A 16,078-nucleotide genomic window follows, 5' to 3' on the forward strand; every position below is an offset into this window, starting at 1 on the left:
GCTGAAATAGCTGCTGTTGGTATGAAAATTTTACATAAAACTATAGAGAATTTATATTCTTATTTGGGAACTTTTTTTTTGCTTTAGATTCAGTTTTTATCAATTTGTAAGTCTTCTAGAAAGCAGAATAAACATCATAATATGTAATACTGTTACTTTTCTATTAGTGAAATAATAAAAACTGGTCTATTATGGGGCATCTAGACATAATTAAAATTTAAAATAATCCTGAATTCAGGAGAGAAAAGTAAGCCTATTGGCTAATAGAAAAATTAAGTAAACTTGAAATTAGTGAACTGGAGAAGGGAACCAAGTCTGTCAGCAAGGTGATCATTTAATCATCTTCCAAATGAGAACAATGGCTCACTAATATATACATATATTTCTTTGTTTCAAAAAATGGGAAGTACTTTGTGAACAGCCCCCCAGAGATAGCTCTTTGGACTGCTGTTGAAAAATAATCAGCTCCATTTCACAATGGTATTTGCTCAGTGACACTATGAATTTGCGTGTTTCTTTAGAAAGTTCTTCATTGGTCAAAACTCTCAGTAGCACAGCATTTTATTTCAATTTCAAGGAAAAACAAAATCAATCATCTAACTGAATTTTATATTCCATAAATAAAACATGAAGTCAATGTTACAGCTGTTTTTCCTGCCTAGACTGTGTTACAGATAATTTTAACTGGACCTAGAAATTGAAATAATCGAATTAAAGAATTTGCTGTGGGCATATAAAATTAATATAAAATTAATATGGCTAATAAAAGTAAATGAAAGAACATTTGAATGTGCTAATGGACCAGCCTCTAGATAATTAAGCTAACCTATCTAGGAAAGACAGATCTGTGTTAGGTATATTCTTATAAGCATTAATCCAGTAAGAATGACAAAATGTCTGACCGTGTAGATTCTGCTTTATATTCTAAACATGAAAGTCTTACCATGGTAAGTTTGCTTGAATGTGCAAGGACAATATCCCAAACTCTGCTATAGCTTACAATCACCTCACTGAGAAATTGAGAATTGAATTAAACAGGGCATCTGACATTTATCTCCTCTGTTCTCTCTAGTGATGGGAAATGAATTAATGCAGGAAACTCAAAAAGCAAATGTCATTTTAAAATGTTTTTGCTCAGTGACAGTGTGAATCTCTTCCAAGTGTAGTACAATGTCCATGACATATATGTGATTCAGGAAACAGTGCTCCCAGCATGTCACTAGATATAGCAGCATTCCCCATTAATAGGTGCTGTCCTTGCTGCTTTAATAAAGTACAATAAGCAATAAAGTACTAATCAGCATTATTCAGATAAATAACTTCTCTATATTATGTTTGTCTGTCAACAATTCCAGTATGTGCTGAGTACAACTAGTTTTCTTTGTGAGTAGGAAGAAGCTGGAAAAAGAGTTGCATATTTCTGCATGTGATTATCTCAAACTACTTTATTGGCAGTTTTGTCTGTGTGCATGCTAAGAAAATACTGGTAGCCCATGAACTATGAGTTTTTAAATAATTCTAATTTTGTAAGGTTGTCACATCTATAATTTTAGTCTCCCTTGTGAATCAAATAGATGACAGCACATTAAAAAAATTGTATGTATGCTGATGAGGATTATTATGAATCTTTAAGAAATAAATACTGTCTTCAATGGATGTCCTGAAGGAAAACTACATTTTTATAACTAAGTAGTGTATATGTAAAAACTTCCATTCAAAATTGATTTTTGTACTTAAAAGCGTTATGCATGCATGTATTTGTAAATATAAACCTTGGGCTTCATGAAGAATCGAATCATGGGTGTAAAAGAAGATGCCAGTTTTTCTGATATAAACAGAAAAGATTTCTCTCTTTCTAGCTTGGTTAAGCACTACTCCTCCAAAATGTCACTGTCATTTGTATAACAGGTTTCTTCAATTTGTGCTTCAATCTAGTGTATTACACTACTGGTTTTGGGCATGGAAACTGATTCATTAATCTTAAAAGTTACAAAGTTTCTATGCAAAGGCATATGTTAGAATTTATTATGAAAATGTAAAGAATTATAAGTGTCTGCCTGCCCTTATCTGACTCAGAAAAAAAGGAGAGAATTATGCATTTAGTTGTTTTATTTAATGGCCTCATTGTAATGATGTGATCCAGGAAAAAAGCCCTTATTTCAAATTCATTTGTTTATGTGTAAGTCAATAAACCACTGGTTACCCTCACATATAACAAAATTAAGAAGGTTTTTTAAGGCAGTAGTGCTTAGGAGTAGGCCACAGTTACCATGCAGAAGGAAGAGTCACATTCAATTCAGCCATTTCTTTATTTAAAAACATTAATGAAGAAAATAAGGAAAAACATATGGCAACATCTATACTGTACTTTTGCCCATTTACTGAGTGCACTGTTAATGCTAGATAACTCCTTTTAAATAGCAGTGATCAGTTTTCTCATTCCTACTGTTAATTACTGATTTCTGTTTGATTGGTTTTCCAGCTTATTCTCACCATTAAAATGTATCAGCCAGGGAGAACCTGTATTTGAATTTTGCTTAGATCATGAGGGATCCCAAAGAGGACTTTTCCCTGGAGTCCAAATAAGGAACACAGGAGATCAGCCTTTGCTAGTGTATGAACCCAGCTCTTCCATAAAGGAAATTACATCTATCCCCTGCCCTCTAGTACAGTGTGTGTTTATAAATCAGTTCAGAAGTAAGCTGTAAGTGGGCAATTGATCACCGGTTTGCATAAATTACTGCTTCACCTTCAGACACTGTTTTTTACTGTAATCAGCGCCCCTGATTTACAAACCTAAATCTTAATATTTCTGAGCAGTTCTTGGTTTATATGATTCAAAATATTACATTCAAACTTTCTTTATACTTCTGTGATGAGTTGTTTACCCTTAAATAAGGATGAAGAATTTGAAATAAAACTATCTTCCATCAGTGAATCTCCAGTTAACATGGCCTTAAGCCATCATTTCACAGAGCTCTTGAAGTTTCAAATGATTTAATCTTTGTATGTTCTGTAAGATTGCATTCATCAAGACTTATTCTGATTTTCTTGGAGAAAAATGACACATAATTAAAGTTGGATCTTTTTGCTGTTTTCTTGATTCAGCAAAGGACATCATTTTGCTCTGCTGAATCTTAGAAGTGTTCTACTAAAAATAAAAACAAAATTGAAAAAAATCCTGTTTAATTAATGAAAGTTTAGATTCTGAGTTTCAGCTTTAAATAAACTTTCTCTTCTCAGGCAACCATGTGTCTGTTGTGGTTTATCCCAGCCAGTAACTAAGCACCATGCCTCCAGATTGAGATGGAGTAGAAAGTTGAAGGGAAAAGATAAGATAACCCATGTTTGAGATAAGAACAGTTTAATAACTGAAGTAAAACAAAATAATAATGATAATAAATTGTAATTATATTAAAGACAATAAAATACTAAAGCAGAAGAAGACCAATAGAAAAGAAGTGATATGACCATTCACAACCCACCTACTGACACCCATCCAGTCCTTGAGTAGCGATTGCCCCTCTGCCCCAGCTAACTGCCCCCCTGCTTACATAGTGAACGTGATGCCTAATGACATGGAATATCTTTTTGGTCAGTTTGGGTCAGCTGTCCTAGCTGTGTCTCCTGCCAGCATCTTTATGAAAGAAGATGGGAGGACAGGGACAGTGTGATAAAACTGAAGAAAGTCCTTGGCTTAATGTAAACATTGCTTAGTAATATCTAAAACATTGGTATGTTATATTAGTTTCAGCACAAATCCAAAACAAGGTCTCATGCTAGCTGCTATGAAGAAAATTAACTCCATCCCAGGCTGCTATAAAAGAAAATTAACTCTAAAATCCAGCACAGTGTCTCTTAAGACATGCTGATATAGTTCTCAGTTGCATATCCTGAAAACCAGAATAACTTAGATACAGTTTTATTTTAGAAGACTAATATTTACAGGAGATTCTACCTGATTAGAACACATCTATTAAGTGACATCAGTTTTCATAAAACATTTTTTTAATTGGAATATAACTTAAGTGCATCAAATGTAGGGAACCATTTAATGCTGATAATAAAAGATACAAGAAAACGTAAAATGAGAGTAAGAAATGTGAAGAATTAACATTAAAAAGAAACTCTTTGGTTTTTAATTCTGTAGATATGAAATTTGAGAAAGACATTTCTCATTATATTCCTTAGATACTAGCTCTACGCAAATTTTAAGGTTTGGAGGTTTTTTTCTTTTGTAGTAGTACATTAAAATCCACAAAGAATAAAGCAAAAGACACACAGAGTCATCTCTAGTTAATACTTAACTCTGTCTGAAAGCAAAATTTTACGCAACTGAAAATCAAGTAAAACACATACCACAGTGTTACGATCTTACAGATTAATTCTGTTAGAAGTTGTCTGCAATTGCTTTGAAAGTGGCACATTGCACTGTGTAGGAAAGGCTTTCTAGAGTCTTTGCAAAATCAGAAGGGAGCTACACTAACACTGCCCTCTATACTCAGCCAAAATGCAACACTGTTTAATAAATCTAAGTATTCAAAGCTGGAGGTCTTGCTTTTGTCAGACATGTTTAGTGAAAGGGAAGCCAAAGGGAAGAAAGGGAGATTCCAAAGATTTCCTAGTTTGATGTTTATTGTCTGTTGCTGCTGTTTTAACGGATATAAGATGGCTGGAGTGAAGGTCATGTTGTCAAAGGCATAAGAGCAGTGAAGCATGTAGTGGCAATGATGCATATTTTTTCTCCTATGTATTGAAACTAGTCCATATTACCTTGATTTTGTATAAGAAAATAATACTTTTAGAATTATTTACTGTTCTAACAGTATTTCTGATCTTCAAGCAATAATATTTGTCAGTAGTTCAAAGATAAGACTGAATATTTAACTTTATTTTTTTTAAGTGAAATGAAATTTAGAATTTATACTTGTTTTAGACATGGATCCTTTTACTAGACTATAACTAAAACACTTGACAACCAGAGAGAGGCATACTTCAGATTTACCCAGAAGCTATTAAATTTCCTATGCAATTAAGAAAAGGCCCTATAACTTCTCTAAGAGTAATAGTACTGTAGGAGTAGACTAAATCTGAAATACTATGAAGTTTTGAACCAGACAAATGCCATTGCTAACTGTCAATCATGGGGTGGCTGCATAAGTTGATGTGATATCATACTCTGTATGTTATGTTACTGGTGACAGACCCTTTTTGGACACTTGGCTGATGGTGTTTATGTCGTTTCCTCTACAGACAAGCTGCCTGAAGTTATTTTGCTTTCATGCCATTGTCATTTAATGTTAGTAACTGTTTAAACAGGTACAGATTGACAATCCTAGGGAACTGTCTTAATTCCCATGCAAGATTCTTGTAACTGGCCCATGTGTTTCAGAAAAATTGTAAATGTTTCTTCTATGTTCATAATTATTACTTTGCACTTGACAGAAAGTTTGAATTGAGTGTGAAACTGCTAGGGTTATTTTTGAGTAGTGATGCTCTATCAGCTCACTGTTGATTTGTTGGACATACCAATGCATAATAAATATTTATGGTACAGCAAGAGTCACTAGTCCCCAACATGAAGTAGTTAGTATTCACAATCTGTAAGAATAATTATAAATCTATCCTGAAGGACTAATTTATGTAATATATAGAATTTTCTTTCTAGAATGACTTCATTCATTTCGGTAGGATTAAACACTGAGTAAAGTGATATTCTTTTTTTAGATAGCAGAAATTAGCCATTTACCTTTAAAAAAAACGTTTGTCTTATAGCTATGTTAGTACTAGTATTGAGCAAAGGAAATAACTTTCTTGTAGATTATTTTTTGTTCATTTTTTAAACAAGTCAGGTAAGTTCGGTTTCTGTATTAAAACTAAATTCTCAAGCTACATTTCAGATGGGAAACCTTTTCCTACTCTTTTGACTTTGGTTAGGGACTACTAGTCAGTGTTGCAGGGCATTTCTTTTAGGGTTTGAGTGAAGGCTGCTCTTTCACTGCAATTTTACATTGGAAAAGAGGAGCAGTGTAGGTAAAAGCAGATATTATGTGCAGCTAAAGTTTATGTTAGGGACATAGTTTAGTCGACAGTAGCATCAATATGATAGATCTTTTTAAATACTGTTATTGCCTTCAAATCCATTCACTTAACATTGTGCGTGTTTATATTATAGACAGGATAGTAGATGGTCTAGTAGCTGAATGCTGGTTATTCAAGCTGACACTTTTGATCAGACTTGCAGAAATGAAGGGGAAATTGTCAGGAAAATATCAGTTTTCATATAACTCAATAACTACAGGGATTCACAGCTTGCTATTTGCAAGCACGGTACGTGCACAAATTGAAATTATTGGGACACTGTTTATGGTGTATCTTGCAACATCTCCAGATACGAGTGGAGGATTTTTGGCAGAAATATTAGTTTTAATATTATTATAGGTAATACTACTTATAAGTTCCTCTGAGCAATGATAAGAAATATCCACATTGCTTTGCATTTGTATCTGTGTTTGAGTGTGTGTGATGTGCTCTATTAAAAGTGCCTTAAGTAACGGAGACATTGTTAGATAACATATTTTAAGTATTTATAAAATAAGTTTATGTTTGAATCATCAGAGGATGATATACATCCTGATAAAGGATAGAGGTTTTTTTAAGATATTGCTTTTGATAAGAAATTACATGCCTGCAGGTGATAGTTGTATTTGCTAGTGAAAAAATAATGAAATTAAGTTGCTGCATATATTGTGTGTGTCGTAGTATAATAGCACATCAGTCCTATGGGAATTCTATGATATTTTTTCCTATTAACTTCTAATTAAGATTGGGTGATTTTTAGAAGAGATAAATTAACACGTGGCTTTTATGTTCCATCTATCTTTCTTAGTAGAAAATATCAGGTCTAAGGGATATCCTACTAATCCAACAGGAAAGATTCTAAAGTGTCATTCAAAGTAGGAATATTCAGTTTGACACTACTGAAAGCTGAAAAAGTGAGTGAGGTTTTTGAATTTGCACAAGGACAATTTTTGTTATCTTCCTCTAATATTGCATATATGTTATTTCCATTAAACCCTTAGTCATGGCATTTTCTGTGGGCTGCATGAGAAGGGGAAGAGACAAACATCCTCACCTTTGTTTTTAAGCTTTAAGAGTTGTGTAAAATTGAGCCTTTTTTTTTTTTTTTTGCCAGTGCAATAATTTGCTGCTGCTAGTGATGAAAAGATGGCAGTATTCAGAGACAAAAGCTGAACTGAGCAGGAGTGGTCACCTTTTGGGGACTTTATCTCAGCCTTGTGGCGGTCAACTATGCTGGCAGCCTGTGGTGGGTGATGACAGGCTCCTGTAGGGCTGTGCAGTATGAACACAGGAAAGAAATATGAAAGCATATGAAGTTACCAGGATTCAGAAGGTATTCACTTTAGTCCATACACAAAATGCTTCCCAAGTTAGGAATCTGGAAACAATCTCGCCTCTAGCCTTAGAGATCTAGAGGGTCTCTGAGGACAGTGAAGTGAAATACATCTTTATATCTGTGTCTCTGCCTCACCACCTCCTCCCTCTAGAATATGTTGTGGGTCATGAACTGCTTTAAACTGTAAGTAGCAGAACAGCTCTTTCACTATTGCAATCCTATATTTCTAACACCATTTACCAATATTATTTCATCATCATTATTGCATCAACAAACCCATTTATCCTCCTGTGATATTACCTATTTGCAATACACAACTTCAGTGGCAACAGTAGCCACAGCACCAGTTTAATCACCTGGGAACTGACATATAACCTCAGGCATGACCTAGATGCTCAGGTAAACTGCGGGAAAATATTGCCATTAAAAAGTTGTATGTTTTCAGATAACAAGTTTCCAGATTTGTTGCCAGTAATATTTCTTATGCAATAAACAGTGCCTAATTAATGTCTTCCATCTTTTCGTATTTTATCTCATCTTGTGACATTTGTACAGCAGCATTTTACAATTGAATAATAGTAAAGATGAAAATATAACTATTTGGGTTTTATTTATAGCTGTGAAAGCATGCTTTACAATTTACCATTCAGTCCAAGAATTCAGTTATCTTAAAAGGAAACTAAATTTTTCAATGACAGGTACCAGTTATGACTAAAAAGTCAGCATTTACCACCAATAAATCTAATCTACATGCATTAAAAAGAATTTTTCTGACAGTTTTTATGGCTTGGTTCCACTCCAATATTTCATCTGTTTCAATATATGCATAAAATCAAAATAAAGAATTAACACTGGTATCTCTATTTTGTGATGTGGTTGCTGTCATTCTTAGAGATTCCTACTGTGACTGTTGCATTTATGTACTATAATTTATAAATAACATTTAATTTGTTATCCAGAAACACAAACCATTCTATAGACTTGCTACAAAAAAAAAAGTGAACTGCTTTATAGATACACATGATGAAAGGAAAAATATAGCTTTGTCTTTGAAAGGTAATTCACCTGCTTCTAAAGGAGATTTCACATGTCTGTCAAGGAAAAGGTTGAAGGCAATCCCTTGCAAGTAAGCAATAGCTATCAGAATGCATTTGGTAAAACTAACCCACACAGTACCCTCATACCCTTGACCTTCCAAACACATTTGTTGATAATGTTGATGCTTCTGACAGCTGACACAAATCCGCAAAGTTCTGTGAGAGGATATTTAACTTCTGCATTGAAACTATATTTTCTGTCATATTAAGTCAATATTTTTGCAAGATACAAATTTTGAGTTATACAGCAATACAATGCATGTTATAGCCAACACTTTGAAAAATAGAGCCATGATCTTGTAATGCTCACAGTAAGATAAATTGTTTCTGTGTGGCAGTTGGAGACTGGTCTAACCTGGGTCTAATCATCAATGCCTGGCAGTGAAGAAGCAGCAGCTTAAATTAAACTGCCAGAGCCAAACACGCTGAAAGGCAGTTTCTGGCTCCAAACTTTCAAGATCTGGATGTTCCCGTAATAGAGAGAGGCATATAGATTGAGGAGATGAAAAGAAAGACACTCACAAGAAGCAAATTCCTAGAACAATGCTTTTGTTTTTTTGTTTGTTTTGAATATATGTTGATGTTAAGATGGATTTATGGAAATGCCAATTTCTCCATACATATTTGTAAAATTAGAAAGTGTCATTTGGTATTTGTTTACCATCATCTTACTCTACATTTTCAGAATGTACCCATTTCGTCTGAGTTCAGGCACAATGAAATAAAGTAATAAAGTGCAGATTTTGTTAAATATGTAAAATGTTATATCCTGACCATATTCCAGGAAAAATTACACGCTTTATATAGAGTTATGCATTCTGTCAGCATTTATATTGTTCTGCAATGCAGTTTAGTCAGAAAATGAGTTGTGAGAGGGAAAGAAAGGAAACATGGGAGCACTGGACTATATTTGTGCTGTCACCTTTGTGCTACCAGCCTTTCTGCACTGACTACCCCAAATTTATCTGTAGCTGGAAGCAGATGTTGGATGACTTAGTGGAAACCCTCTCTGGAGGGGGCTGCCTTGCCCACGTGCCTGTGTACTGCCTCTCGCATCCCCTCTGTGTGCTGCCAGAATAGGGCAGCATGTCTTGTGTTCCACTTTTATCATCTCACTGGCATGAAGCCCTCCTTCTGGTTCAAGAGACCTCACAAATATCCAAGGAAATGACAAAGACTGAAGGAAAGGCAGGGAAAACAGAAGGGAAATTTCTTCATTAATGAGCAGAAGATGAATTTTGGAGGTCAGCTTTTAAACAAATTCATCTTATTCTTTTTAAAAGCCCGAAGTTTTTATTGCTGTCCAGAGATATACCTGTTCTCTCCTTACTTCCACCAGGGAGTCTGTATCTCTGGAAGTGTTAAGGAACATGTATGCAGTTACCTTGATATTTTCTTCTCACATACAAAGTTAAATCTCATCTAGATGTTACTGATAGAAAGTTCTGTCTGTTACTACCAGAAGCTGAAGATGTTATGAGAAGACCGCATTTGGAGATCTGTGTCCTGAGACAAAGCCTGCAAAGCATCAGGAAGGGTTAAGGGAAACCTCTTTGCTTACAGCACTCTAAAGAAGCCCCCCAGACTGTGTCTCTGTGATAACAACCCCATTTGGCTTCTAAAGTCCCAAAACAGGCTATGTCATTTGAGCTGTCTCTCTGGGAACTCGGCCAGCTGATAGCCAGAATAACTCAGGAACAATCTATTTCTGGATTATTCAGGGCCATGAAAAAAGTGTATCCAAAGGTTCTCGGAGACCTGAAATTGAGTGCATGTCTCCCTTTCTTATCCAGCAAATGTTTCTGTCACTTGAGATCTATGCTTAATCATGCATGGATTTGAGGACTGTACCAATTAGGCATGGAAAGATTTTTCTTGAATATAAATTTTCACTAATTACAATGAGTCATCATCACTTGATGCTGCAGAGATTTTATGCAGTATTTTTCTCTCTCTGCATTTCAGCACTACATCAGAGAGATTGTCACGAAAGTATTTTCCAAATGTCCCCAGAAATAGCAATGAAAAACCTGAGAGTTTAAAAGAGACATTTGTAGTTAACTGGAGTCACCCACCTCTAAGGATGATCAGATATAGACTGACTGTGACAATGAATGCTCAGAGAGTGCCAAGTCTACTCTCCAGAAGACTTCCCTAAGATGAAGCCTACTCTGTAAAAGACAGTCAGCCTAGTTGCACGATTCTTATTAGTTGTGGTTTCACGCTGCATGACTGTCAACTTGAGATGTTCCTTGTTTGACCAATGCCAGAGATTTTGTGAAGTTAAGTTTTGGAAGATAAGATGAGGGTGGATGTAGAAGTAGTGGACTGTTGGTGTGTCTTGGGGAGTTATGGCTTGGGCAGTTTATGTCTTGGTAGACTGGCACATAGGAAGTTCTCAAATGTATGTCAGTGGGATGCCGTGGAGGACTCAGAAAGGACTAGGAGGTTTTGAATTTTCATACAAGTATTTCAACTAATGCATAAATTTCTCTGAGACCAAAAGAAGGTGAACAGAACTGAATAAACTATTTATTCAGTCTAACTTCACAGGCAAAGCCATTCAGTACAGCAGAGAAAGAAGTGTTGCATTTTAAGGTCTTTTTATTACTGTTTTTGCCTTTACTTCCAAAAAAATACTCTAGAAACTTTAGAAACTGAAAGTACTTTAATAGTTCACATTCACCTAAAAAGCAGTAAAGTATATTTCGGGTATTATATCTAATGTGTTTCTAATCTAATCTAATCTAATGTGTTGAGAAGAAACTTCTTCTCAGTGAGGGTGACAGAGCACTGGAACAGGCTGCCCAGAGAGGTTGTGGAGTCTCCTTCTCTGGAGACATTCAAAACCCGCCTGGACGCCTTCCTGTGTAACCTCATCTAGGTGTTCCTGCTCCGGCAGGGGGATTGGACTAGATGATCTTTTGAGGTCTCTTCCAATCCCTAACGTTCTGTGATTCTGTGTAAATTGAATTCTTCCTTCTAGAAGGCCTACTAGAAATATACTGCCTTGAAAACTCACTACTCTTTTCTCCTTTTTTGTTAACTCTACTGTCTATATCGAAATTTGAAAATGGAAAATGCAATCCTAATAATGTAAACCCTTTTAGAAGTTCATAGATCAAGGCAGAGAAATTGTGTGGAACATTATGATAATAACTCATGTTTCGACAAAAGCATATTGTCATAAAGCTGGTCAGAAAGAAGGTATTGATTTAACTTCACACTTCTTTTTTGTAAAATGTTAACACATTTTTTTTCTTTCTGCTTTCCAGAGTTAGAGGCAGAGGAATGGTGCAAACATCTTTGCATGGAGTGTCTAGGAACCAGGCTCAATGATATAAGTCTTGGGGAACCAGATTTGCTTGCTGCTGGAGTCCAGAGAGAACAGAATGGTATGTAACTTTGTAAATGCTCCTAGATTAATTCTTATGTGATGTCCCATGTTATCTTTGCTTGTGTATGTTGTTGCAAGGATTTTTACTATTAGCTAGAAGCACATCATGAATAACTAAACATTTGGATGTGTTTTTGAGGCTTAATCCTATTTTTCCTACTAATAAAGATGATTAAATTCAATGCCAAATACCACACGTAGAGTGACTTCATGTCTTTGTTCCATTCACATTTTCCTGTCATGGGAAATGATGACTATGACCTTTCTGGTTCTGGAAACAGTGTCCTCTGTGCAGAGGAATAAAACAGCAATTGTTGTTCCACAGCCTTTGAAAGACAGTAATATACAAATCAACACCATTTTTGACTGCAAAACACGTATTTTCTTTAAACTCATACCTGTCTTGTATAATGAAGTCAAGGTCGTCTAAATCTTGTCAAATACAGGTGAAAATGACAATGACAGATGCTAGTCAGCACTAAGCCTGAGCTTGTAATTCTTCATCTAATGGCTACTTGGAACAGAACTTTAGATTAGACACATGCACAGGAAGGATACTAGTGGATGGAATATGCAATAAGAAAAGAAAAACTATTATTATCCTGCCATTTAATTCCTATTAATGAACATGAGGGCAACACAAAATGTGCTCATTTATTCCTCCCTAAATTACAGCACTCAATGATTATTACTGTCTTGATGCTTTTAGAAAATCCAATAGCTTTTAACAAAGTAATAAAGCAAACTACCTCAATGGTCATAAAATATCAAGCCAGCTATCATTATAAACAAAATTACGTAATTAAATTATAGAATGAATAGTACTGTGTTGATTGTATTGTATTAATTTCATAGGAGAGTCCAGACATCTCTGAACCTAGTAACATAAAACATAGAGAAATCTTTAAGAAATTTTGTTCAAAAATCAGACATTGTTCAAGTGCAATTTAAAAGAAGTTTAAATGTTTGTCAAGTTGTTTGCCTCCTATGAGACACAGGATTTAATTTGTAGTCTCAAACTACTTAATAACCAGAAGGGAGAACTACTAATGTTGTAGGAAAGTGATAAGGATCAGATGCCACTCAAAGCATCCTATCTGCTATATGCTCATAGGCTGTAAGTATAAAACTCATATGCATGCTGTTGAAGACAGAACTATGTGAGCAGGTAGAGTTTCTTAAAAAATGTGAAGGAAAATAAATTATGTCAAAAACATGTAATGTGAGCAGAAAGATAGTGTGAAATTCTTCAAGCTCTTTCTACAGTGAATTCACATACTGTTGAGCAGCTTTTGGACATAGATGGCAAATGCTACATTTCATCTTGTTCTTGAAAGAGATCCGGTTATATACACATGACCTCCAGAAGACATAGCTTAGTTCTGTTGTGCGAACAAGTCTTCTTTCAATTGCTTTACTCTAGAAATTAATTGCAGTGCTACCAACCAGCACATATGAACATAATTAGCATCTTTATTGTTCTAAGTAAATAAAAGAAAGGAAACAAAGAGCAAAGCATGTACTTTTTTTGTACAAATCACATGAATAAGAGTGCATGAAGGGTATCATTAGCCATATTCTTTTAAACCAAATGACTGAATACATAAAATCCAATATTTGATGAACATGCTCTGCTAAATCATTAGTTACAGTATCTCAGACAAGCAATTCTGATACCTATTCACTTCTTTCCCTCGAAACCTTAGATGCACAACTTTGCATTTTAATAAGCATGTTTGAAATTCAAATTTGTCTCCTTAGCTGTCTTTTTGAGAAGCAAAACAAGTTCTGCTCTGTGGGGTCTTTTAAACAACCTGGAAGGAGGGGAGGGTACAAAGATTCTTACCATTGGTATGAAATGTAGCATTTTGTTCATTTATCTGTGCTGTAAGTACTCAAAGTTGCACTCAAAACTTCTTTAGCAGATTACTTCAGTAAAATCTGTTGAATGGAACCATGACTTCCATGTATACTCGTTATCTTATTCTGCAAATTTGGCCATGTCATTCCCCACGTGGCAGTTTTATGCAAAAGGTGACAAATTGGAGAGTGGAATCATTTGGTGAGCTCTTATAAAAAATTCAAATTCAAAATTTATTCTCTTGCACATTTTCCTCATATTGTAACTTTTAAAGGTGTGCTATGAAAAAATCGTAGTTCAAGAGATACATAAAAGACTTTCAAGAGTCTGCTGAGCTTTTGTTGACCTGAAACTGGAAGCTCAAACTTAGTTATCCGATTTGAAATTTATCAGAAGTTACTATATATATAAAACATCTAAAGTCTTGCTCATTGTGAAAATGGCAGCTGTGTCAGTCTCATGATAATTTTATTATTTTTGTATTAAATAAGAACTGTACACTGATATAGTACCTTTGAATGTCATTGTTTCCAAACATATTGCAAGTATGTCAAGTTCACAGAATTCCTCTTGAATTAGTCAATTAATATTTACTTGAAACAGAGATGTGAGAATACAGTTGGTTAAAACCTGTAATAAAGCCTCAGCATCTACTTTCCTGCAAGTTCTGTTGCCTGAACCATACAAGGGCTTTCTTTCAGGTCACTGAACAAAAGATGTCTCTTAGTATCTGAGCAAGACTAGAGATTGCATTATCATAAAGACTACAGTGCCAGGAGTTTTGCAGTTTTAGATATATTTTTTACATCTTAAGGGCTAAAAGCAATTGAATTATGGTGTTACACTGTTGATATCTCTGTGATACAACAGGATGTTAATATCATTAATTCCAAAAGAACAGATTTATCAATCATTAAATCCATCTCATTCCACTGTCTTTTTTCAACTGGTTACTTTGCCCTAAAGATTTTCTGAAATGTTTCAAATTTGATAACTATACTTTCTTGATCATTAAAGAACTAGTCTAAGGTGGTTTTTTTCATTAGCTGCTTTACATTTTCCTAGCAATAATATTTTTAATACGCTATGTTCTTCATCTGTCCAACTACTTGCCTATTCCATTCCTTAGAGGATACTTGCATGGTGTATGTCATGTACTTGTAAGGGTTCTCTTCACTGAAGGGCTCAAAGAAATTAGATATATCTTGAAAATAAGTAAGTTTTCTGTTGTATAGATTTATGATTTAGTCCCTGTATATGTCCTCCAGAGCCATTTCAAGAAGGAAGACACCTGATTCTTCATTACATGAATGCAACAATATGGTTTGCAAAACAGTTTGTTCCAAAGGTTGGCAGAATTGCTGTTTGGTGTGCAAACATCATGGCTAAAAGACCATGACGAGGCCATGACAATGATAAGGCATTTCAACCATATGAGGATGAAAATTTATGGTAGTGCAGTGATCTGAAAGAGTCATTCGTTTATAGTTCTGAGTTGTTCAGTAAGTGCTAGTGAGATCTATTTTATTGTAGTTGCACTCCTGCTTGACCCTCCAGCACCAAGTATTTCTGCAGTGATGTTAGCTAAAAAAGCCATACTATAGATCTGCACTGCTTATAGCAGAGACCTCTAGCTACTGTGCCTTGTACGAAGAATAGAGAAGACATCTAAGCAAACCTTGTGCAAAGCACATCAGTAAAAGAAAGCTTCTCACTGGATTTCATCTCTGTTATTACTTTCAAGAAGTATTACTGCAAGTCTTATTGTGTAAACTCTGCTGCAGAAAATTACCCTTAGGTGGTTTTCTTTCTACATTTAAGGCTCGCAACTAATGACTGTTTGCAATGATATGCAGATTCCAATAGAAGTGAGATTTGAAATGAAGCTTCTGTTACCCTCCAACCATTTCACCTTCTCTCTCCTGCAAATCTAAAAGTGATTTGTTTTTGTTCCTCAGCCCTATAGCAGCAAGTCTGTTTCTGTTTAAATTTCTTTTCACACCAAACAGTCTCTTACTGTTTATGAATGTCCATTTAGATTATTTGATAAAGAATGAAAAGAAAGTATTAAATCAAAGGCAGTAAAGTCTACATGATCCTATTCACATAACAAATTCAGTATAATGACAGTGGAGCTAGATATACAATGATAAGACAAATACTAATCCACAGTTAGAACTCCAGGAAAGAAAATCTAGACTCAGTTGGATCTGATAACACTGTTGACAAGTAGTCTTGTAAGCAATACCCTGTGATACTTACACATACATTTCGTATTTCTTAGGTTTCTCAAGCTGCTGCTAGGG

General features: G+C 34.9%; 1 protein-coding gene across 1 annotated transcript in view; it reads left to right on the forward strand.

Annotated features, from left to right (window-relative positions):
* DOK6 (docking protein 6) overlaps positions 1-16,078 on the forward strand; it is a gene marked incomplete at both ends in the record, with an annotated part of 34,114 nt that overhangs the window by 12,398 nt on the left and 5,638 nt on the right. Inside the window, one exon of the mRNA XM_010179044.1 lies at positions 11,790-11,909. Within this exon, the coding sequence (XP_010177346.1) occupies positions 11,790-11,909 (120 nt within the window). The remainder of the gene's footprint in view (positions 1-11,789; positions 11,910-16,078) is intronic.

Source organism: Mesitornis unicolor, unplaced genomic scaffold (genome assembly GCF_000695765.1).
Source record: "Mesitornis unicolor isolate BGI_N332 unplaced genomic scaffold, ASM69576v1 scaffold10472, whole genome shotgun sequence".
Taxonomy (NCBI): Eukaryota; Metazoa; Chordata; class Aves; order Mesitornithiformes; family Mesitornithidae; genus Mesitornis; species Mesitornis unicolor.